Raw genomic sequence first — 26,139 nt, 5'->3', positions numbered from 1 at the left:
CATTAATATTTTTCTGGATGTGATTTGTTTTTTTAAACTATAGGCTTAAACTCATCTTCCACCTTCAAACCCTGGAACATTTTTTCCCGGCACTGCTGCTGATTTTTCTTCCCTTTCCCCTGGCTCTCACAGCGGTCACCTTCCCAATTCAGTGAGGTGGTCCCTCCAGAAGCAAAATACGTGAGGAAATCAGCTGTTCTACAACCTGACACCTCTGCCACCCCAAAGATTTAACAACACAGCCTCCCACATCTTCCAGAGGTCTGCAAGCGTCAGGTAATTTCTGAGACCCCAGTCAGCAACAAGAAGCAATGCATATTCAATTAAAGCATTCATTAGCATCTGCAGCATCACTGTATTTCTCCACGAACCCAATTGAGAGCAGATGGATTAGCAACCCATGTAAAATAGCACCCGTGAAACATCATAAAAGTGCTTGTGGGGTTTTTTGCTTCTTCGGGAAAATAAACAGATTAAAAGAGTACTATTCAGAGCGCTGGTTTTCAATATCCGGCGTGCTCCACTGTCAGCGGATGGTGCATCACTGCTTTATCAAAAGCAGCACGCAGGTAGCTCCGGGAAGCTTAAGTGAATTTGCAGCACTATTAAAAGAGCTCCTAGTAACCAGGATATAAGAAGAGGAGTAAGTATATTATTGGTCCAAAACTTTTTTTTTTCTCCTCTTAGCTCTGCTTAGATTGCTGACTCTTACCTTACTACTATACAAAGTACATCCATCCTGACTCCGTGGTCCCTGTGAGTCCTGTGAGAGCACTGAGCCAACCTGGTGGCATTTAAATGCTGTTTTATACTGGCACCATGCAATTCTGAGAACTGTGGGTTTTCTTTTTTTAAACTCACTACCACCCCAAAAGTCCATGACTTCATGTGATCGTGCGATGATCTGACCCCTTGGATTTCAAAACAATTTACTGAAAGCCTGGCAAAATCACAATCTATTAGCAGTAACGGTAATGAATAAGAAGCTGACACTCCTTCATCCTGATAAGCCGCATTTAAAAAAGGCAATGCTCAGTTGTAAAACTGACTGAAATATTGAAAATATGATCCTACACTGCTTGTCCCATGTCTTGAAGAAAAGCAATACGTGATGTGTGATAGTATTTTGTAGGGTAAAAGATAGCAAAAAATAGTGGAAATTTTAAAATGGTTTAGTGGGCACTTGAGATATGCCCCAAACCAAGTACTTCTGCCTCTGCTGAACAATCCTCATCTTAGCATCATTTTGAGACAACCAGAATTCACTTTATCGCAGAATTACTGTGATATCTGATATATCTGAATTACACAAATTTTCAGGACAAGTGGAATGAAAAACTTCAACTAATTCATGAAAAAAAAATTTACACGTTTATATAGCTGTCATTAGTTTACAATTATCTGAGGGCATAATTTATTCCTTCACAAATTTACTATAAGTCAATTAGAATATGTAAGAGTGGTTTTACAGATATTATTCTTAAAAGGAAATTGTAAAGGAGAAAATGTGACTACACACTCTTGAACTTTTGACTGCAGACTCTAAAACCTCAAAGAAATATGTCATAGTAGGGGGGAAAATGTTTTAGAAGTTTTAGCCAACCTCTGAAAAATCACATGGGATTGGAAACTGTCAGATGAATATTGTACTTAAATAAAATGGCCGTGGAATTGGATATTTGATATTCCCTCACTTGAGCTAAACAAAAAATGTAATTGAAAAAAACACCTGGAAGCTCAACAGATTTTGCTAACCTTAATCATCACTTTACCCTTCTTTCAGAAAGGCTTTTTAATTCATAGCTTTGAGTTAGAGTGCAATTACAGCACACCTTATGGAATTATTAATTTTGCTTAGTTGGAAGGTAAAATTCTCATGCAAAAAAAAATAATCACACACAGCTTTTGTTTCACTTACCAAGGGGAGGTCCGTGTGTCATTAGTATATCAATACCCTCAGGGATAAGGTTCCACTTGTCTAGCAAAGACTGACCTCTGGGTAGGTTAAAGCCCCATCCGTTAAACCACGGTGTCCTTTGGGGGAAAATAAGATGAAGTGCATCAGTGGAAAATAAAAATCTCTTCCCTTCTCCAATTTTTCTGAATTACAGTAACTTCTGCAGTACAGAGACTACTTACAGACAGCCTTTTCGAAGGGGATGTCTCTAAAACAAACTGGTTCAAATACATACTGATCTGTACATTTGAATTTGCATTAATATCCAATGCTCTTTTTGTACTTCAAGAGTATTCAGCTCTGGGGGCATTTATCCAACAAAGAGAAAGGGAAAAAATTTAAATAACGCAAGCTCAATCTAAAGCTTACATTTGGGGATGTTCAAATATAAGAACTCCTACCTTGTATTATCCAATCAAAACAATCAAAAATCTCAGTTTTTGGAGGCAAAGGACAATTGCAGCACAAGGCATCTAGCGGGTAACAGTTCATCAGGAAGACAGCATAATATTGTGGATGTAAGCACTGTGTACTGCGTTATTTCACCAAATTCAAACTTCCTTTGTCTAGCACTTTTAATATCAGAACATTTGCACGTAACTTGGCTTTGAACCCCTGAGCCTCCTGGAGGCCTTGATCAATGTTTAGCCTCACAGTAACTTTTTAAAAGAGATCTTATCACTTAAAACTCATTTAGTATTTTTTAAGAGAAACAGATCCTCAGTTTTCTCCATCACAGGACAGCATTGTTCTGTGACATTTGTTTATTCATCAACCCAGGCATGTAATGATAAAAAGCCTACTTTCTTAGGAGTACTTTTTCAACGTGTAATACCAAAGTGAGTGGTTTTGATGCAAGTATAATACAGTAAAGTCTTTCCTGATCGGGTAAGTCCACAATTGTTCTTAAGAGGCAATGTTTACAGCTGTTATTTAAACATTTTGGATAGCTGTTAGAATTGAAGTATTTGTAATAGTTTTCATCTGTGTGTGTGCTTCTTAGAATGTAGGCAACAGAATTAAGACTGGGTTGCTTCATTTTCTAGGAGGGTTTCCCTGTTCCAGACGTAGATATTTGGGGCCATCTTTCTCAGAGTTCAAGCTACTCCTGCAGTCTTCTCTGTACTGCAGTTATGAAAAGAAAACTTCCATGTAAAAAAAAAAAGTGGAAAAGCATACCTGTTAAATAAGAAAGATCATTAAGTGTCCTACATCACTTCATTATGTAATCTGCCTTCTGCACCCTCTAACTTATGAATATGTTCAATCTCAAATACGCATTCAAGTGGAAATTTCCCATTGAGATTACACCTCTATTTAATTTTATTTTTTTTGTAATTAAAATACATACTTTGCTTGCCAGAGAAAGTAATTTGACCAACGAAAGGTTTACCCAGTTCTAAGTACATTCAGAGTTCCTGACAATCAGCAGTATGGGCAAACAGCAGGCACTACCAACACAGGTGCAGGAAGGTCACAGTTACAAATCACAGACACATCCTTCTCCCATGTGGTCCTTCTGAGCTAATGCTTATATGACACATACATAGGAACTCGTTCAACCTAATAGACTTCCTGCATGTTGGAAGAATGGCACGAAAAGACAGGAAAATTAAAGCTAGTTAAGCATTTTATATAAGCTATGGGTTCCTCGTGCATAGCAAAGAAACTCCAGCTCTCACTGTTGGCTTACTCTGCACCAAATGAAAACCCGAAAAAAGATCTTATGTTGTTAAGTGAGGGCAGTGCACCGCAGAGCAGGTTTGCAAGCTACTGAATTAAAAATGAAAGGTGTCTGAACTTCAGCTAAATCACAACTGTTCCTACTTTTCCATGATTCACCTTTCTGAAACGTCTAAATTAGGTATGAATGTTTCCTTTCCTATAATGTTCCCACGTCTTAACATTATCAAGATTATCAAAACCCTCAGGGCTGCAGTTGGCTAAACATTCAGCTGCTTAAAAAAACAAACACACAGCACATAGGTTGAACTTTTCACTATCAATTAATGATTCTTTCCCCACTTGCATTTCTCCTGCAGATAGTACTGTACTTATTATACCATAGTTAAACCTGAAACATGAAACCACATCTGTGATCTCTCTGGAGCTCTTTGGAGACTGCAACCACGGAAAAAGCTGCATTTGTCTGCAGGTTTTTTATTTTATGTTATTCTTAAGCACTGAGGGAGGAGGAGGGGAATCCGAGTTCCAATATATTCTTCCTTCACCAGCCTCTGTAATTAGCTGTGACTAACAGCCACCACATGGGAACCCACTTGTAAGAAAACTTTCGAGATGCCTTCCCCAATAGCCAGCACATGCACAAAAAAGACAGCAATCTTTATTACACTAAATCTTTTCATAAAAAAATAATAATAAATCGGGAAGATGAGAGGGCGTGACTGGAAGAACACCAGGGTTTAGGCTCCCCTCCCTGACGCAGGCCTCGCCCTGTGCCCCGGCCAACATGAGGAGAGGCGCTTGGCCCCTGTGGGCCTGAGGCGCTCGAGGCCTCGCAGGGAAACTCACAGGGCGCCTTTGGAACAGCACCGAGAAGAAAAACGGCGCTGTGGCAAAGGCCCAGGTTGGGATGAGATCCCATGGAAGGTCACCCCGTGTTTGCACTACGCTGTGTCGCAGTGCAGACGAAATGGAGTTGATGTGCTGCGAATCCCCGGAGCGGCCAGATGAATGGCTGCTTGTCCCCAGCAAGTGCTGAATGGGTGGAGGAGAGGCAAAGCCCACGCCGCAGGCAGGTAGCATGCTATCAGCACATGTTGGATAGGGATATTTCACTCCAGATATTGCCTTTCTTTGCATACCAAAGAGCTAAACAGTCACACACAACTTTTAAATAATCTAGGGGAAAAGCTGTGCACGCAGATACATGCCTCCCGCAACGCCTTCCTGAGCTGACTACCTGTTGGGAGAAGACACCTCCGCTCCAAGAGGATGTGTCTGTGATGTGCTTTGGCTGCACCCAGCTATGATAAGGTGCAATCCAGTGCAAATAATTATGTAGAGGCTAATTAGGCATTCGTAATCATATTTAAGACCTGACATATTTTTCCTTCCTATGAAGTTCGAAGTAACAGAGTTCTGTGGACCACTAGCAACACGAATAGCATGCTCCATTTTTAAATAGTCAAAAGAAAAGAAAGCGATCAACTGTTGAAATGTCACAAGGGAGGCGTAGACATAAAAAACCATGGGAATTAGTAATGAGAGATAACAAATGATTTTGTCATTTTACGTTTGACGGACCAGAACACTTCCTCATACGCAACGCACGGCATGACACGGGTCCCGCTTACGCACCGTGTCTGCCCACGGCCAGGAGAACCTAATTTAGCCTCTGCTCGTCAGAGCCACACTGCGCTTCACAGCATCCTTCACGTGCCATGAAACTGTCATCGTAATTCTTGATCCCTGGCTCACCTGACAGCTCAGCCCTCCCCTGACTGCAAAGCTTCCTTATCATTTAGGCATAGCAGCTCTGCTGGCACCAGATGTATCACAGGGAATATCCTGATGAAAGGCAGACACCTGCCCCACTGCTATACCCTCTTCAGTTCTTCATTTCTACGCAGAAGTCCCCACAGATTCCTCTCCACCTGGCGTTCTGGAAGTTACATTTTCTGCAATTAAAAGAATGCGTATGCAGCAGGCCACGCATCACCTTCCCACCCTGTGCTGCAAGAGGCGCGCACACCGCTTGCCATCATAACAAGGAGGCGGGGATCTTAAACTTCAGGGCAAGGCTTACCCTCCCTTCACAGGTGCACTGGAAGAACTGCCTGACAAGAAAAACAAATCCACCGGCCTTCAGAGGCAGAGAGCTGACTCTTCAGCAGGTGATCACATCCTCCCTTTTCCCAAGTAACTTAAGTGTTCTTACTAGTTTGCTATTATTAAAAAAAAAAAAAAAGTACAGCGAGGGAGCATTACTTTACAGCATAAGCTCCAGAAAACAAAATCACAACCCCTCTGTGGTGTGCACATCTTCTGAGCAGCAGTCACATAGGGAAACAGAAGACACACAGCTATGGCCAAGTTCATCCAAGCGATGCAAGAATTTTGACTCCGTCAGGAAGGTTAATGTTTTTAAAGGATGGTATCTCCCACCATCTACTTTCATTCCTTCTCTGGCTAGGGGCTCATGAATTTAATTACACAATCCTCAGAGTTCAACAATGCAAAAGGTAAATCTACAATGAGACCTTCTAGACAAAACTTTTACTTTTAACCCATGAGTAAATCCAATTATTTCATTAGTTACATCTAAACAGCAGCAGAAAAAATAAATTCTGTTTTCTATTTCTTGTATTCGTTCATTTTTAAGGCTAACCAGTCCCCTACAAAAGCTTTGGTTTGATCTTTAATCCTATGAGTGAAGTGTACAGGAGGCAAAAATCTGGGGCTGTTTCCTTCTACAGGACCAAGCTGAATGAGCATCTGAAACACACCGCAGCGGGAAGCGCTTCCACGCAACGAACAACAGTAATGAAACGCTCGCTATTTTTGTCGGCATTCAAAGTGAACACACAAGCCTGGAAGGAGATAGACAGTTCCTGCAGCAGCAAAGACAGGATGAGACAGGGCACTGCATATGCATTCCTAGAATTGTTGAGGTCCGGGGCTAGCCTACTAGCGTAGCCCCAAAATATTCGCCACAGCCCTACGCAAAAGCTTGCAGCAGTGCAGTGCACTAGCTGACAGCAAACCGCAAAGGGAATAAAAACAAAAGCAACCTTTGTGCACAGCAAAGAAAAGCCTTCCGATCCTCCGCCCTCCATCCCGAGGCGGCACACAAATGTTTGCCAGGGAGGAGCAGCACACGCGCCCGCTCTGCCCGTCAATGGGCAGAACGTGCCTGGTGGGAAAACACAACAGTGACGGTGGCAAGGGGAGAAGGGGAAGCCCAGAGCGTGTGTAACCATGAAAACAAAGGGCTGAGCAGGGCAAGTGCACAGCGTACTAAGTAAGCACATTTTACAAGATAAGAGCTTCTGTAAAGACTCTGACACTTGCCTTCAGTGCCACAAAAGCATTTTTGATTAAGCTCTTTCTTAGAGTGAATATTAAAACCCCCTTTTTTAATATAATTTAACAACAACTAGGAAATCTTAAAGGCTAAATAATTTCCTAAATGTGCTTGTTATAACATCGTGATATTGCTCATAACGTTGTGATATCAGAAAAGGACAAAGTTAAATGGTTCTAGCTGTCCTAGCTCATTTCCACCTGCGTTTACATGCTGTGCCTCAGTGTCCCACTGAGGAAAGTGGGGACAGTAACATGCAACCTTCTTAAAAAGTATCACAGAGTCCAGTTCCTTGGGGTTTTGCTTATCCTGCATCTTTAAACAACTGAAGCTCCCATGGGACAGCTCTTACGAAAGTGGGTTACCAGTACTGTGACAATGTGACTGTACGCCTCTCCGAATTTCAGGCACCTCTGCAAATGTCTAAAACACAGTTCTGCTATTCTCCCAACGTTACAAAAAGCTGAAGCCACAACAGTGGCTGGTATTTTTGCAGGTTTTCTCTCTTTCAACTCACATACTACAATTTCTAAACATTTATTGGTTCTCTGAATGATAAAACATTTAAGAAACACAACACACACATCCACAAGTTTGGAAGGAAAGAGTCCACGCAGTACCTTGCCCCCGTAAAGCTAGCGCAAACTAGTGTGCTCCTTGCACCAAGCTGTTCTGAATTTGTACCTCAGGTTATACAAACCAGTAAGAGGAGGTTTTAGCTTGGACTCCTTTCAGGCAGAGACCTGTGCTTTGATCTTTGAGATGTAAGAAACTAAAAACGAGGTACTCAAATGCTGCCATTTAGCAAGTTCTCCAGATATGCTAGTCTGGACCAGATTATGTCCTAAAACAAGGACAGACACAGAAGTAAGTTCAGCTTTAGCCATCTGTATGGTTGGAAAATGTATGAAAAGAATTCTCTTCTGCATCTTGCAGTTCTGCCCCCTTGCACTCTGCACATCTCTGCCTGCGATGCCTCCAGGATGCTCCAACTTTTATTGACGTGATTGAGCTCTGGTCCCCAAATCTGGAGCCTAATATTTCTGCAGATACCTTTCAAATATCCGGTCTCTCTAAAGGCCATGCAACCGACACCCGACATCTTCTGTCCTGTGTCCTGGATGGTTAGCAATGCATTTCATAGGAGAAACTGAAACATCTGCTCAAATCACATACTTCGTGTTAACAATACCAGAGCACCACAGTGAGTATTTAAGACCACAAGTTAACTTCTGTGGGAAAGATGTGCTTTTTAAAAAAGAAGCCAGAAGAAAGTTGTGTAAAGAAACAGAAAAACATGCCAGCGTTTAAGAAACTTAAAGCCAATAAATCTGACAGTCAGGAGGTTAAAATACCAGCAGGATCACAGAGGATCACAAGACAGAGAGGACAGCAAGACAGAGCATGGGGCTCCCTGAGGAAAGGAGGGAAAGAATATGCAGTGAAGCAGAGAAGGAGATGACACCAGCATGGTAGTGGATACTGGAGAGGTAAGGAATAGATGAGATTTTCAACTTTATGACTCAGAAAAACTTTGGTTAAGTATGTGAATTGCTCATCAAAGAGGAAATTTCCTCCAAATCTTCTGAGGTTTTCCAATCTCTAGCTGTATTGCAATTATTTTATTGAGGGCTTTACTTAATGAGATCTGGGAGATATTTTAATATCCCAAAAATATGAAAATAATTCAAACTTGACTCAAGGGCTAATTTCATTCTACTTTTAAAACACACAGAACTACACAGACCTACTAACAGAAGAACGTATTAGCCCTTGCGTTCTTCTGCGTTGCGTATGGCTGAGGCTGGTTTAAGGGACACACCTGGGCCAAAGTTAGCACCAGGCTCAGCTGGGGCTGCACAGGACCCACAAAGTCAGCTGGGGCTGCACAGGACCCACGCTGCATTTCCCCAACTGCAACAGGAGTGCTATGGCAGCAGGTCAGGCCTGCGAAACACCACGTGGACTGATCTGAGGAACTGCTTCTTGTTCCAGAAAGGGCATGTTGTCCCCTTCGTTCCCATACTGCATCCATGCCCCTTACAGTGTCAAAGGATGCTGCAGTACTGAAAACAGCTTGAATTTCTCAGTTTTTAATGGTAGGATTTTCTGATTTTTGTGGAAATGAAGAGGAAGGAGCTGACTGGTCCAGAAGCTCTCCACGATATAAAATCAATGTCCACTCTGAGGGACCGGGCAGGAGGAGGAAGAAAGAAAAAACAAACAGTAGTTGGCTAAAATTTTGATTCCATTCTTCTCAACCACTGTGTATGTTCCAGCACAATGCTTGGATGCCCACTTTCTTCTAGAAAACATGATCATAAGATACTATTCACATTACCTCTTAAATTCCTTTTTCTATATGCCTCTGAACTCTCTATGCAGGAAATGTAAATTGTCAGAGCTTCAACCCCAGGTAGATCTGGAAAAGGGTTTTATGAGTAGCCCTCTTTTTGCATTGACAACACAAATTAGGGCATTTCTGCATGTTTTCCATTCATGTAATTGCCTTTATATATATATATACATATATATATACACACACACACACACACACACACACACACACGGAGAGAGAGATATTAAGTAGCACTTCGAAAATACTGTCTTTAACACAAACAAGCTACATTTTGGTGAAGGTGAAAACAAATGTTGCCAGACGCCCAGTGATGAAAAAAAAAAAAAAAGTCTCAAAAGAAGGTATTCCTGCCTACCCTATTGGTGAATTTGATTCTTGTTCCTAAGAAGCAGTTTCTTGAAACTTCATGTTTTTGAATACTACTTAAAACAGAATTCTTCAGCATCACCAGAGAGTCTCTGCATTTCCCCCAAAAGACTATGCTGGTCAGAGAAAAATATGACTGTTTATTCATTAACGAATGCTGGAGCCACAAACTACAGTTATTTCATATATATATATATTTATTTTTCTAATGCAGTGTTTCAGCACCTTTACATAACTTTACATCTGCGTTCCTTACTGCTTTTAATATGTGTAACCGAACGATAGCAATACAAAAACTGAATCTTCCCTCCCCCAGAGGATTGTCTTTGGCTGGAGATTCCTTAAGATACCCTGAGCCACTGCAGAAGCTCATTGTTGCCAGAGAGGCCACAGTCTCCACACTACATCTGCCACAGATCCTTATGCCAGCTCCACTTCTTGCAGGCCCCTTTCATGAGCTGATTTAACTCACTAAAACAGCAGAAAACTAACTAAAAAGAGGAGAGAGAAAAAAAAAAAAAAAAGAGCATAGACAACTGGAAGAAGATGAAGAAAAGTGAGATTTGGGGGGATCACTGATAAATGTTCGTCTATGTTACTGTCACAGAATGCTACCAGCATTTGGTTTCTTTGAAGTCTGTGCTACTTTCCATTTCAGTTTATTTGTTAAGCTGGGTGTAAAGCCACTTACCCTCCATAGCCTTATGAAAACAGCCAAAACAATCAAAAAGTTTCCAGAGTCACGATATACATTTATTTGGCATTTAAGTACTGCACAAAACATCATGGCTAGACCTTAAACAATAACACTGGTTTGCCATTTAATTCTAAGTGTTAGAAGGTGTCGTTTATTTAAAAACTATGCATGTTTTCTTCATTTTCTTCACTTATCATAGCCTTTGCCTTGTGCTGAAAAGTAACATCTGACGCAATCAAAATGTCACTTTGCTGAAAACTGTGATCCTACTTTGGAGTCTGCAGAAAAGTTGGTAGCTTCATCCAAACACACTGCCACCTCATTTGTCAAATTCTGTCAACCGAGAAACTACAAAAATTCATCGGGGAAAGGGGTGAGTATGGCTCTCTGAATACATATCATACCTCCTTCTCAATTCAGGCAACCTTATGTATTTGTTTTGTAGGCACATACAAAAATCCTCTAGCTGATACTACATACACACAACTTACATATGTATACACATGTGCGCATATATATACACATATAAATACACACTATATATGTAATATAGGTGCATATAAATACATCTATCTCCTGTTGCTCTACCTGTGACAAGGAATCTAGCAAATAACTTGAAGAAACAGAAGAAGACACTCCCAACCCAATGAAAACTACAACTACGATAGCACTCAAGCATGAACCCAGTAACCTAAGTTAACGTTTTCAGGTTATTACCTGGAGGAGTTGTTTTATGTATGAGCCAATTTAGCAAATCAATTAAAGTAATGCAGTTACTTGATCAACAGATGAACACAAAGGAAAAAAAATGACAGAAGAGGCTGACAAAAAAAAATGAGGATCATAAAAGAAGCAGGAGCTGCTGAAAAGACTGCAGAGCATTCAGCATTACAGAGGTAAAAGGAGCATTATTTTAATTAAAAAGGATCTGTTTAAGCATGGGTCATTCGCTTTTGTTGGCTTCAAGATCATTAAGCAAAGATCTCAGATTACATGCACGTCAATTTACACAACATTTAATTTTAGGCTTACCCACCTTCATGACGTCCCTTCAAAGAGGTTTGTGGGGGGATGCAGATTACCACAGACTGAATAAGAGTCAATTTGACTCTTCTGGCAAAAAAAGCTAACATGAAAACTTTAATTATAAACCAATGTCATAGAATCTTTACTTCAGTATCAATGACTCCATCCGATCAACAAAATGCTCCTCATATTCTATCCATTTCTCACATTGACTGAAACAAGGATTTTTCATCCTTGAAGCTATCAAAGGCAAGAAGCAACACCTAATTCCCCTCAAAAGAGGGTTAATGGCACATAATTAAGTGCAAGCAAGCAATAGGAAAAAAACATGAGTCAGGAAAGACCTCTTTCTCAGGAACGACCTCTTTCTCACGAACGACCCATCAAAACTCCTGATTTTATGGCAAGATGGAGTTGCCTCCTGGCTGGAGGACACTGTAGTTCAATTTGTCTGTTTTCAAGCCCTCTGCATGCCCACCAGAGCAAGCTGCTTCTTCTCCTGCAATCACAAAGCTCCAACCCCAGCCAGGGGCACCGTGCAGTGGCCAAAGTGCTGGCACCATCAGATGTTCCCATTGCTGCTAGAGGTTCACAATCCCCTCTTCATCCCTCTGGATCATATACTCTTGCATTTTTATAAAACATATTTTCAAAGAAAAGACGTGAGCTCATACTCCAAGTTTCCACCCGAAGTAAATTTTTACTGATGAGTTACAAGCCTAGGAACTGGTGGTTTATAATAGAAAGGCAGACTGACATTTAAATAGAGTGGATCTAGAATAATGGCTTTACATTAGTATTTTATGGGAGGCTGAATAACCACAGAGTTAACATACTGTATTTTCTAGCAATAAAAAAATCTGTTGAAAACAAAAGGTCATTTTATTTGATAATGTAAACGAATTAGATTTGTATTGTATGGTCACAAGAGTAAAGGAAAGATTAATTCTTAGAGGAGAAGTCAATATATCAGAATGGCTAGGATTGGTTTGGTATTAATCCTTTAACCATGTTGTAAAACCTGCGGTTCATAACCCACAGCCATATATTGCTGTACTCTCGATTTTAATACAGGCTCTGGACTTTCAGTCTGATCTGATAAAAATCTGAAACTTGCAGTAGGCCATTATGTGGGCAAACTATTCATTTCATATTCACCTCCCTGTCGTGTCAGTGCAGAGGTCATCTAAAGAGGGGGCCTAATTAATCAAACTGTCAGAGCCAATGAGGAGGAGCATGTTAATAGGACTTTTATTTCACCCAGGAAAGCAGTGGTCTGACAGGAACCAGAAAATATGGCCTTGATGTTGCTGTTTATTAGCAATGCTGAGATCAGTAGTAATAGGTGCCAAGCAGCTTATGTTTGATAAAGTGCTGAATGTCAAGAACCTGTACCAACTAGAAATTAGACTGACAAGAGGGAGGAATGTCAGCATATTGATAGCTAGCAAGAGGAGACAGAGCTTGGACAGCACCACAAAACTAGAACCTCCACAGGCTACACTCATTTTGTCAAAAGCAAAACAAACCCCCCCCACCCCCACACCCCCAAACAACAACAACAAACAGCTATTTTCCTGCACTCAGAGGTGAGCCTTCTCTCTACGTAACTCCAGCATACATAAGGCAAGCACAGCCACACTGGCAGAAGAGCCCTAAACTTGGTACAATGGTGCAGAACTTAAGGGATTGCCTAGATGGGAACCCATGGCGATATAAGGCCCGCATGCTGGCCCCACATCTGCTGTCCTTCAAGAAAAGTGTCAGGTTTTCAGCAAAGAGTAGTTTCACACCTACCACTGATCCAGATCATTGCAGAGGCTGCCGCAGACGAAGGATGCATAGCATAGGTAGCAGTGAGGTCCACACGCCGTTTGCCTGTGTTAGAGTGTGCACCTAGTGAGTTAATCCTGGCCCCAAACACAATAATAATGCTAACACAAATGCGGCAAGGATTTCATTTCTTGCCCAAAGCCCTTTTTGCAAAATGGATGTTCTTAACACGAACTGCATGCCCATAGTAAAGAATAAAACAAGCACAGCTAAAAGGGAGTGAGTGGGAGATACAAGAGATGCTAACAGTTTTTGAAGGGCACTGGACTCATTTTAGCAGCAGCCACGGCATTTGCTGTGTGGGTGATATATGTAAAATCTTAAATTAATTATTTTAGTAATGCACCCCTACATGATTTCTCAGTCTGCAATGTATTTTATACTTCAGGCCATGGTAGGTTTTATAATTAACTACTTTCTGAAACCATTTTAATTAATTTTTTTCCCCAGCACCATTATTTCCAAATGAAGAGAGAGCTAACATTAAATGGCCTTCTAAATAGAGTGCTGCAGGAATCTACTCTAGTAGGATGAAGCATTCAGAATCATGCCCCTGGTAATGCCCCCGGGAAGGTTTAAGCAGAGAATGTAGCAGCAGAAAGGAAGTGAGCTGCCCAAGGGGAGCCTCAGACACCAACGGGACACACAAGTTACTGGCTAAGTCAAAACCTTTCTTGGTGGAAGAGGAAGGCTGTTACATTTACAGCTGCTGTCATAGATCCAAATATCCTCATCCTAAATTATCTTTTTGTTTTTATTTTCCCTGAGAATAATCCATTGTCTGGATCTTCCTCTCAAAGCCAACAATACTCTAACTGGAATCAAATGTTGCAGAAGCGAATTCTGTGGTCCCCAATTCTCATGACTCAAGCCTCCATGGCAACCACACTCCATCCCTGAGCTCTCAGGAGGTTGCCACAAAAGCACAAGCCACTGCCCAGGGCAAAAATGCCATCTGTGATGTGGACAGCTATCCCTGATGAGTGGCCTAGCACAACTCACACTATAGAGACTAGGGAGAAACCTTTGCAGTAAGCTGGTTACCTGTTACTGGTTCTGTTATCCAGTTACTCATCCTGACTGGGGTTGATAGAGCTGAGCACTGAGCACTGTACAAAGATACTTTGGTGGCAGAACCGCTTGGAGAACCACCTGCCTTTCTCCTGAGCTTTCCCTCCTCTCCAAACAGGCACCGCTCCACTCTCTTGGTACTGATAAGACTGAGATGGGGTCACTGACACATTACATCTTAAAAAAAAAAAAAAAAAAAAAAAAAAAAGCATATCTTTTCAGTTAGTTGATTTACAGCACTCAAACCTTCCACAGCACAAACTACGGAAAGGAGAATGGTAGAACGGTGCACAGGACTGGTTATTCAGGGCACAAACTGGTTCTTTGGTGGCAAAACTCACTTGAAGTTTTACCATCAAACCACAACTTTACAGATAACAGTTCACCCCTATTGTAGAAGAAACATGGAGAATAATTAAGATACTTCCTCACATTCTGTTGTTTACAATGTCCTTTTGAATGGTTAAAATTATATTTTTTCCCCTTACAGTTTCATACTTCCTAATTTAAACAAAATAAGGCACAACTATGTACTTCACAGTAAACATGTCAGGTTGAAAATAAACAAATGAAGATAAAATGAGGTCCAAATGACTACCTTTTAGAAATTTAAATGGCTGTTTTCACAGCTACAAAAAAAGTGTATGTTCGGTAAAATCTTAATAATGGCTATGAGCATCATTTTTACATTTCTTAAGTGCAGTAGTGTTTTTAAAATCATAGATTTGTTTCAGCATTAGCACGTGAAGTGGAAAGTAGCACTAATTCAGAACTGTGTTAACTGAGCAACTTTTTTGCTGCCATTGACAACTTATTACTTTGTGATTAGCATAGTACTTTATTAGTTTTTGGATTTTATTACCTAGATTGTTATTACTGGTGTGTGTGTGTATGACATGTACTTGTATATATATTTATTATTATTTTTTAATGATCTCACACCTTCATTTACTATTCTGGTGTTGAGTATGGCCAAGTAACTGTTTCTTCAATAGCTTTGTAGAAGTGTGTTCTTAAAATTGCTTGCCTAACTTCACAGAGATACTGCTGTTATTATGAAACAAAAGAAAATCTGCTTGTTGATCCCAATAACATTGCGATAGGAACCTTATTTACAGTATGATTTTAAAAATGGTCTTTTCTTACAGACTCATTAAATCTAAGCCTCATTTAACTACTAGGACATTTTTACCATGGGTTTAGTGACATACTGTGATAAACGTCTGTGTAACATCCTTCAACAATAGCCACGACTACAGTCATAACCACAATGTGTATAAACACTGCATCAGTTTTAACAATGCACTGTCCTGAATAGTAGGAAGTGAAGTAATACTAAACACATTTTTACTAACCAAACCAGCTTTTTCTTTTTTTTTTTTTTTCCTCCAATGGTTTCTGTTTTGTTTTGGGGGAATGCTTTGTTTTGTCAGTGGGAAAAATAACATTCCCCCTAAAATTATGAGAATTAAGCAGCTAAACTTTTTAAGTATTACATGATCCCTTTGAAATTTCGGCCTAGCCAGAAAGGTTTCCTGAAATTTGATTCTTTAGAGATAAAAGGGTTGGCAGCAGGATGAAAGCAGCCCTGCCCTTTTTTCCATGTCAGAGAAATGAATGGAATGGCTTATGAATACATGCAACTCACCCTTTCAGGAGCCACACTGGTGCCTATTTGTCCTGAAATATCAGTGTTAGGTTACTGTGCAAATCAAAATAACTGTTAGCCAGCATGAACTTGATCCACAAGAACAATGAGGACCGGAACGAGCTTTCGAGAGACTTAAACTTTTCAAACTACAATGTAATGCAAGAAACTAAAAGACATCTGTATAGGAACTGTGGTTTCCAAACACTTTATAAACTGTTACCAATTGTAACTTACTCTAGCTAAGAACAGAGATCAGGAGCAACAGAATTACACTGCAAACTAAAACTGAACAGGCTCAACTGCATTCTTGTTCGTGGCTGGCCTCTGATTTAATTTCACATAAAATGATATCGCAAAGCTGGACATGGTAAACCTACAGTATTTACACTGGAGACTAGGGTCTGACATTCTGTCTAAATGAAATTTCCCAGTTGTCCTAAACACTTTTTATCTTATTTCCATGCTAGCAGTTTGAATTGTCACTACATATTGCCACAGTGACAGATGAGCAAAAGCACAAGAAAGCAACATAGTTGGTTTCTCCAATGAATCATGCCTGGTAAATGTGAAAATTTACTTTTGCCCCGGTTTCTTGGTCCACACCCAGGCAGGTATTAATGGCACCAGAAGTAAGCTCTGGAATGGGACTTCATGCAGACTGAAATACAGAGCAGCGGTTAAGAATGCTTCGTATGTATTCATATACACACACATTATTAAAAACAGCACTAAAGGCCACACCTTGCAAATATATATATATATTTTTTTATTTTACTGTGTCTCACTAAGGTTAATGAGACACTGAGAGCAATAAACTTCCTGTACTGTAAGGCTTGAGCCATGCGGCCATAATACATATTTTATGTGGATTAACAGACTGAGGCTCGGATGGTATTGATGAAAACATAAACGTCCTTCAGAAAAAATTTGCTTAAGAGATGAACGCCTCCAGCTCGGTGGCTTTTCAGAATCTGTGGAGACTTCCCTCTCAGTGACAGTGGGGACAAGGCCATGGCAACACTGACCAGTGTCCCACCTTAGCTGACTATTTCTACTGACTGCACTGAATTGTTTCAAGGATGACTTCAAGATCAAACTCTGAACTTGGGTTTCTCATTCCTAGACCTCTCTCTTGTTGTAATGAAACCTTTATTAAGCAACCTCTCTATACAGGCTTGTCCATAGCATATTGCTACTAACCACTAAAAGAAAAATAGATGGGATTAAGTTACCAAAGAACACCTAAATGTTGCTTACTCTCTCTTCCAGGTGAGTAACGCTCTGAACAACACTCCTGTTTACCTCAATGAGATCAAGACTTGCCACGCATGGCAATGACTCTTTTTGAGCCATACCCCCCCCCAAAAAAAAAAAAGGGAAGAAAAAGGAGCAGTGAGCATCTGTATGCAGCAACCTCCATCTAGAAACATCCAACATCTGTATCAACATGTGTGAAATGCTGGTCTCATTGAAGTCAGTGTTCAAAATTTCACCCATGATCTATTTTTCAATAAGTCATCTCTCACTGTTCTGCTCTTTTATATTGCTTTGCTTCTGAGAGCACAGAAGATATGAAAAGGTGCATTTCTATTAGCAACATCCACTTTAAAACTTCACATTTCACCCTCTTTATAAGGCTCTGCTGCTATCCATTCTCTGATACAAGAGGTTTTTCAGCCTTCATCTGGCTTTATCCTCACAAGAAATCATTTCAGCTATGGCAATACTCTCTGTGTAAAAAAAAACACATCAGAGGTCAACATGGACTCTCTTGTAAGCATTAGGAAATGAACTTTTGAGTCATAGAAGTAGGGTAAAAATAGAGTTCTCCACCGCACCTTCAATAAAGTCCCCAGAAGATGGGAATCTGTACAACTACTTACTTAAGCAAGTGTAGTACAACTGAGGCCCCAAATGAGTTGAATCTTCCACGAGTGAAATTATGAGACTCAGGCATACAATATATTAGGAGTGTATTTTCAGAGCTTAATAGTGAACCACCTAAACCACCAGCACGATATCCTTACGGTGGTAAGTTTATCCCTGCTGTAGCTTTATTTCTTACAATGCATCAGGAACAAATATGACCTGTTATTGTTATGTAAAGTGAATGCAAGTCTATTAATACTAGAGTTCCTGTCAGCTAAATTTAGCTTTCTAAAAGTCAAACGTTTGGTCCAAGCCAGGGCTGGGCTCCTTTATAGGCAACGGAGAGAGCCAAGCCTTGCAAAGTGCAATTCAACTTGTCCACAGGCTGATGTTTAAAGCAGTGGGATGGAATGCAGGGGCTGCTTTCTCTCCCCGCTAACTAAAAAAGGTAGCTGAAGAACTTAGCTTATCTTACACTCTCAGCCTTTAAATGCAAAAAAAGAAAAAAAACAAACCACCCTCAACAACCCCACTTACTGTACCTTAAGGAACATCATGAATATATGCAATAAGACTTCTGCAGAAAATAGTGGTAAGAAAGGTGTTTGTTCACATGAGAGTGCATGTATATATACGGCGTATAAAATTTGACACCTAAAAGAAAGAACATATATACACCAACTTCTGGCAATCCTGAAAACCCTTCAGCATGTTTCATCTTTCAAAGTGTGCAATGCTTATAAGAAGGCAACTGTGATACTGCTTTTAAGCTATTTTAGTAAAGGCCCTTGACAAGCTTCACATAAAATATTCAGCTTTGATGCTTTCAGGTCCACACAATTTAACTTAAAATGCTCTCAGTCTTCAGCCCACATTCTGAATAGGGTTATTCTAAAGGCAGTGTGTGGATTCTATGCTTTCCTTTACCCTTCCCAGATCCCTTTCTCAAGTGTGATAGTATTGGACTGCATCACAAACACAAGCTAAAATCCGAAACAGTTTATTTTTAGAATTACAATTATTTGGTAAAAATTGCAGTAGTTTTTAAGAAAACTGCTATGAAGGAATTTCACATTTGCTTCAAAAGTATGGTACAGCTGAAAAGCAGAGGGGGCTGTAAGGATCCTATATATTTGGTCCTCTAGTATCAAACTGGCCATGCCTTTTACTGGGAAGGGTTTTGCCTTCTGAACTGGTTTTTGACATGAAATTCTGGCTTTGTAGAACTGAGGAGCCAGCGATACTGATTTCAGAGGGAGTAGGCTTTCCTCCCTGATCTTTCGTTATTGTCTGCATAATTGGCAGGTATCAGTTCAATGTAAATATGACACTTTTGCTGGCATAAAGCAAAAGCCAAACTCTTACAGGCCTGGAGACTTCAATATATTTTTCTAAGCTATTTAGATGCCAAAGCTGGCATCAAGATGGAGATATGGTTGAGCCTGGATGCTGCACTTCGTAATGTAAATCTGCAGTCCTTAATCAGGCAGAAATCCAAGTGCGGCATTTAAATCTTTCTCATCTGCTGTCTGACTAAGATCTTCAGATCAAGCACATAATTTAAAGCCTACTGAGATCAATGGAAAAACCCTACTGGCTTCAATAAGCTTTGGATCAGGCTCAGAGGACCACAGTCAGGAAGTTACGTTGGGCCTACAAATGGAAGCAGGCATCTAGTAAGTTTTCCAAAGAACTAATGCAGATGCTGAAAACACTTTTATGACTGAGTGCTTCAGCATAGATTTTGAAAACAAACAGATTCTCAGTTGAACTACGCCATTTTTTTTGCCAGCTCAGCACAAAAACTTATCTTAGTTTTCCTCTCAACTTTTCCACCTTCCTGTCCTGAACTACAGTAATCTCACATTTTCTTTATTCTTTGTTTCGCTGGAAATCGGGCACCTCTTTTTTGCTCCTTTTTTTACCCTTTCCCCTCTCTCTCTGTTTGGTACACTTGGGAATTTTCTCCTTGACAACAGAACCTCATGATAAAATAGAGGCTAATAACACTTTTAACTTCTATTCATGTTATGCAAAGATATTTTAACTTCTGTTGAACTCAAGCTATAGGAAATGGTGACTTCAAACTGGACTTGATACATGATATGGTCATTGAGATATTTCCTATAAATATTTTAGATGGTAATTCTATTCTTCCCAAAGAGAAAATGACTTAATTATCAGAGTCTTTTACTTACCCTATTCATGGGAACAGATATACTTTTGTAGCATATTTAAAGATACTAAATTATGAAAACCGGTTCACACAGGGTAACTATCAGAGATAATTATTTGATAGTTCATTACAATGACTACAGGAGATTTATTTATAATAAGCGCCATGTTTTATAACGTGGTACCAAAGCCACATACTACTACAGAGCCAAAAAAAGCCTCCTTTGGCACCAGCAGACTAAAAATCAGTGCAACTTGATCATACAAATATATGGTTAATAAGCAAACACATTTCTCTTTGCTGTATTAATACTGCACAGCCACCACAATCAATTTCCTTGTCCAAAGCCCACTCAGGTCAGTCTGCTGACTTAAGAGCTGAGCATGCACATCCATAAATACGATTTGCCATTTTCTGTTTTATAATTCACCACTTACCCTTTAAGCATATGTTTGTTAAACTCCTAACAAGACTGATGTCTTGATTTGACGCCCATTTGCAGAGACTGCAACTTCAGCTCCCACTGAAACCAAAGGTTTCCCTATGGATTTAATTCCAGGTGACTACTGCCAAGGCATTTCATTTTTCCCTGCTGTTTTTATGCATGCATGGACTAGGTCTAATAATTTACTGTGCAATTATTGCAAAACATATTTCGCTAATGATAATGCTAGAAAAATGTTTGAAATCTAGGAAGGTGCAATCAGAAGGACCAGACCAAATGTTCACTGAAGCCTATGGAAAGATGGAGGCAGCTCTGGATCGCACCTTGTTTACAAAGCACCATCTTCTTTACAGCTAACTAAATTTTACCTGAGGAATTACAGGTATGTTACAGATCACCTGTACAAGTTCCCTATAGAAAAAGGTGTGGAGAGAATATATGAATGCTGAATACATGGTGAGGAAGCAGGAAGATTCTATTTCCACAAGCATTTACGTACAATCTTTGACACTCGTTCAGGGGTACTGTTTGTTACAAATTTTGCAACACAGCAATTTGTAGGATGGGCTCCTCTGCTTACTTTCAGCAACCTGACTACTTATGTGAAAAACCAAGCACAGAAACCACAACCCATGGATTTCCTGCTGCTGTTTTAACGAATCACCACACTAGTAAGAAAGTTGAGATTTTGGAACAGAATATCAACACTAAGCAGTTTTGATACACGTGCCAAGTTTGCTGCCAGTGTTTGCTGAAGTGAAATGAATTCACCTGAAATATTACCAGTGAGGAAGAGTGGAAGGTGCAACATATAATTACAATCAAAGGCAGGACATTAAAGCTGTGATATGTTAAGTTACCACCCTGGCTGGCCCCCACTGCTTACTGTAACTAGGAAAACATATTTTGCTCCCACCAACATTTACCTCCTTGTCATTAAGAAAGAAAAAAATTGCTGTGCTGGACCAACTTTTAATGAACTTATGTACCATGCCTCCAGAAATGATCAATATTTCTTGAAAGGAAAAATAAGAATAGCAACAAAATAAAAACCTAGAGCATCGTAACTACACTGAATTTCTTCTTGAACTATACTGCATTAAGTTTATTCCTCAAACAGTAAGATTCAGTTACTCATGTTGTAAGGTCAAGTACTACAAAATTAGGATTAACTAAGATTTTCAGTGCACAATTCAGCATGAAGTTTCTGTATGAAAGGGCAGTGCTTTTGTCAGGTTGGCTGAAAAACACCAAGAGTTTCCATTACAGAAACTAAAAAGGGCAACAAGAACATATGCAAAAGATAACTGGGAATACTTCCCAGCAGTGCTTGCTTGCTATCCGTCCTGAAGGACTGAACCCATCAGCCAAAGCTCCACTTGTCCCCGCAAGCTTCCGCAGACTCTGTGATGAGCACTATGGCTTTCCACAAGTTGCAGCTGTAGAGAAGTTCACCAACTTCATCTCAGCTTGTTGGGTGCTTTGTGGAACACAGCTAACAACTCCAGGAGTACTGAAATTCAGCTTACTACGTACACAGTTCTAGCTGTGAGAGTGAGATAACTTGTTATTGTTACCTTTTTTTTCCCCCACTATTCATGATGCAAGAATGCTGGTGCCTTCATTTTGTCACTTGCAAAAGGCATTCAGTGTCAAAAATATATATATACATATATATATATATATTTATTTATTTATTTACTTTACTGATTGATTCCTTGTGCAAAATATCTTAAATAAGTTTCCATAGGAAAGGATATTTTGGAATACATAACCGGAATAATTAACAAGTAAAAATATAAACATGGAGAAATGCCATTCAATCTTCAGAACATTGCTAGCATAAAAGCTCATGGGCTGTGCGTGTGTGTTGAAACTTACTAAGTAGAAAAGCAGAAGCCACACATGTCAAACTCAGTTCTCTGCTGAAATTTTATCACAGACATGCAGGAAAAATGTTAAGATTCACAACACTAAATGGTGGCAGGGAGACAAACTTCTATTTCTGATTTAATTAATACGGATTTTTATTCTGATTTTTTACGTAACGAATTCTAGTTTATATTAAATACATTATTACTGTTTCGGACAGCTAATTATTTTTAACATTTACCCTCAATCTGTGACTATCTACATGAAATCTACACTTCCAACAATACATTAAAATCATTATTAACTTAGGAAGTAAGCATTGTTTGATTGCCTCTAAAGTTAAAAGTCAAACCACTGAAATGGCAGAAGTCCCCAAATAAGCTCTTAGAACCACAGTTTGCTGAGAAAGGTTTTCATAGGATTATTCTCTGCTTTTGGAGCAAAGAGAATTATTTTTAATTTTAGCCTATACAAGTAGTTCATATTAATGTTTAATTAAAATGAAAAAATAGACTGGGAATTGGAAAAGCAAAGGTGCCACCTGCAATTTATGAATAAAATCTAAGAATGGAAGACTACGTCCATTATCTCTGCAATCTTGAAAGACTAGCTTGACCAATACAGGAACAATAGCTCAGTTTAGAAACTGAGACAAAAGCAATACTTTGTCTAATGAGACAAAAAAGCTGCTGAAATGAACTTACTTTAGGTATTTAACAGTTGTAAGGTGGTTTTATTCAAGCAAAAGAATTTAAACATTGTGTTTATTCATAAATTAATTCTAATTTGCATCCAAAGACTGCTTGAAGTAATGACAGAAAAAAAGTTTAAAAAGCCTAATTTACCATTGTATGTCCAGAAAAATGTAAAATGCATAGACTAAAATGTAAAAAAAAAAAAAAATAGTGACTAACATATAGCAAGATATGCTGTTATTTAAATAAGAATAAGCAGCATAACATCTGATGTTACCACTAAAGAAATACTGTTAATCAGCAAAACTCAAGCTTTCTTCCAATAAAAAAATCACCCCTATTTTAAATAGCACAAAAGCAAAACCAGATTAAGGCTAATTATAAATATCACTTCAACTTAAACCAAGCCATTTTGAAAAACACAATTAAGCACTCTCTTTTCCAAGCAGGTAACTTGGCAAATGGCAGTGCTGAGTTTTCCCCTGCTCCCGAGTCTTTCCCCTAAGTAACACTGTCTGCCTAATCTTTCTTCAGCCCCCTTACGGTGCCATCCATTGCCTTGCTTGCCCTCTTTCTGCACCTTGCTGCTGTTTATCCACCTTATCAGCTCAGGAAGAAATTTCGGCAAAACTCTTCCTCTGGTCACCGATATCTCTGGGAACCGAATCCATTAAGATATTTCTGACCCCTACTCATGCTATTTTAACTGGCTGTTGTACAGGAAGGAACTGATAAAAATAGGCTTACAATGCCCTTACAGATGAACTAGCAGGAGGCTTGATTGTGATTGATGCCTGAATAAATACACAATAACAGGCCCTACATTTCAACACAGCTTTTGATAGAAGGTATGGAGAAGTGTCGGTTTTCACTGCCTGGATTGCAGCTTTCTTTTCTCAAATACCTGGGAAGTGCCTTCCAGAGCAGACTGACTCTTCTACTTTGATTTTAAATACAGAGAGGGAGGTGGTATTGGTAGGCAGGAACGAATATTCGTAGGAGCCGGGAATTACAAAGGTGTGTTTCTTCCCACAGGTGCTTATGTGTGAGCCCCAAGTCTGAAAGGTCTAAATCCCTCTGAAGCCCAAACCCCTCCGCAGGTCCTCAGAGCCAAGGTGGGTCCATGGGAAAAACAAGCAACATCCTGAGAGCTCTGTGCCGAACCAGTGGCTCAGGCTTGGAGTCGGAGCTGGGCAGCGGAGGGCTGGGGCTGCTGTGGATTTTGGCAACTCAGGAACTCCCTGGGAGAAGTTCTCAGCAGGCATTTGGGTACAGGCTTTGCTCTGGGGAATTAAAACAGAGCCAGCTTCTTGCTTTTCTCCCAGGGGCTCCCAGTGGGGTCAGCTACAAGAGGATGCTCCTTGCGAGGGCAGCCCATGTCCTCGCTGTACCTCACTGGTGATGGCTGCAGGTCCCTGCCCGGCAAAGTGGCCGCATCTTCGGTAGGAAGGGCACTGTGGAGATGCATCAAGAGGACGAGCCCCGCCACTCGCTGCTGGTTTGGACAGGGGGGGTACCGTGTTTCCAGCAGAGTTCCCAACAGCTTTCACTAACCCCACTGCACTGCAGTACAGATTGAAGTCTCTCTGTATTCTTTTATTCTTTCTTAATAAACTAGTTAGTGCTGAGTTATGCATTTACCAGCCCAAACAAAAATGTCAGGAAGCAAACTCAGTGCCCAGTTTTTATTAACCTTCCTCTTTTTGCAGAAGAGGGCTTCAAGTGTCCTGAAAGGACACATTATCAGCTCCCACTCCAAGTACCACTGCTATCTACACCACTTCAACAGTATCTCTGATATGCCCTTTCTTATCCTGCAAATATATAGACACCTACTTAGCTTTCCAGTGGCACGATCCAGCAAAGTACTTAAGCAAGTACACAAACTTCAAGCAGGCAAATAGTCCCACTGGATTCTTTGAAATCACTCATGAAAGTAAGCTTGAATCTGTTCAGTACTTTCCCAGACCACCTTGCTAAAAATACCTAATAGTAATACTTGGCACTTGGCAGTACTTCGTGTGTTGAAACTACTGCCCAAACAGCAAGCAGAGAGGTGCGCATCCAAACAGCACGAGCCTCATTCTGCAAATAAAGAAATGAAGGCAAAGAAACAAGTTACTTCCTGCTCCTCGCGCAGCCAGGCAGCAGCAGAGCTGGGACTCCCACTCCGTTTCCTTCCCCATATGCTCAGTCCTTCTGGCATAAAGTGGCTCTTTAGCTGAAAGCACGGTTAGCATACATAGCAGCTGCCTGCCAGTCTGCAGTGCTACAAACAAAATTGAAAAATTTGGTTCCACCAATTATTTTACAACAATTAATATAGATCAGTGTGATACATACTCGAAGATGTGTTCTTCTAAATGGATAGTAATTGTGCTACCTAGTAATTTCAAAGACATAGGCATCTCTGACATGCACACGTTGCAGTGTTTTTTTGCGGGGTTGCAGCAGCACCACTGCCAAAAACCACCCCTCAGTGGCAGGGATGGGCTTGACTACAGGCTTGAGACATGAACTTACAGCTCTAGCTCCAAAAGCTTGCCTCGGGAGTACTGTAATTCAACCCAGCACAAACCCCTGTGCTCTGCTAAGGAGCACCAAACATGCTGTCCCCTGGACAACTCCATGGTTCCCAGCACTGCAGGAAACGCTTGTTCCTGCGACCGCCTTTCACAATTACTGGCACCTTTCTAGAGCGCCCGCTCTCCTCTACACCAGCAACCTATGACCCAACTGTTCATCTCCCGAATAAACCGATGCATTTACTGAATCTCCCTCTCACCCACTTAGCTTTCTGAAAACTGTCTGAATTAAAATTATTTCATTGCAGGTGACCTAGGTGCAATTGGCTTTCAGATGCACGCATAAGAGCAAATCACATGGATTTCTGATGAGAGGGTACAGTAACTTCCTAATGGATTTCTCCTCGAGCATTCAACCCACTAAAAACATAAGCCAAACAACGCTGTTTAAAAATATATCATGTCCAATTGCAAATGCCTGCTTTATTCACAAAGCACTTTAGTTTAAATGAAACACCCTTACATTTAGAGTACAAACGTGGACACCAGA

General features: G+C 40.3%; 1 protein-coding gene across 2 annotated transcripts in view; it reads right to left on the bottom strand.

The window, feature by feature from the left end:
- MPPED2 (metallophosphoesterase domain containing 2) overlaps window positions 1-26,139 on the bottom strand; it is a 200,111-nt gene that overhangs the window by 5,374 nt on the left and 168,598 nt on the right. For both annotated transcript variants that reach the window (XM_083838939.1, XM_083838938.1), the window contains exon 9: window positions 1,919-2,034. In XM_083838939.1, coding sequence (XP_083695065.1) covers window positions 1,919-2,034 — 116 coding nt within the window. The remainder of the gene's footprint in view (window positions 1-1,918; window positions 2,035-26,139) is intronic.

Source organism: Anser anser, assembly GCF_964211835.1.
Source record: "Anser anser genome assembly, chromosome: 5".
In the NCBI taxonomy this organism is placed as follows: Eukaryota; Metazoa; Chordata; class Aves; order Anseriformes; family Anatidae; genus Anser; species Anser anser.
Note: the sequence above shows the minus strand (reverse complement) of the source record. Positions and strands in the feature narration are given on the sequence as shown.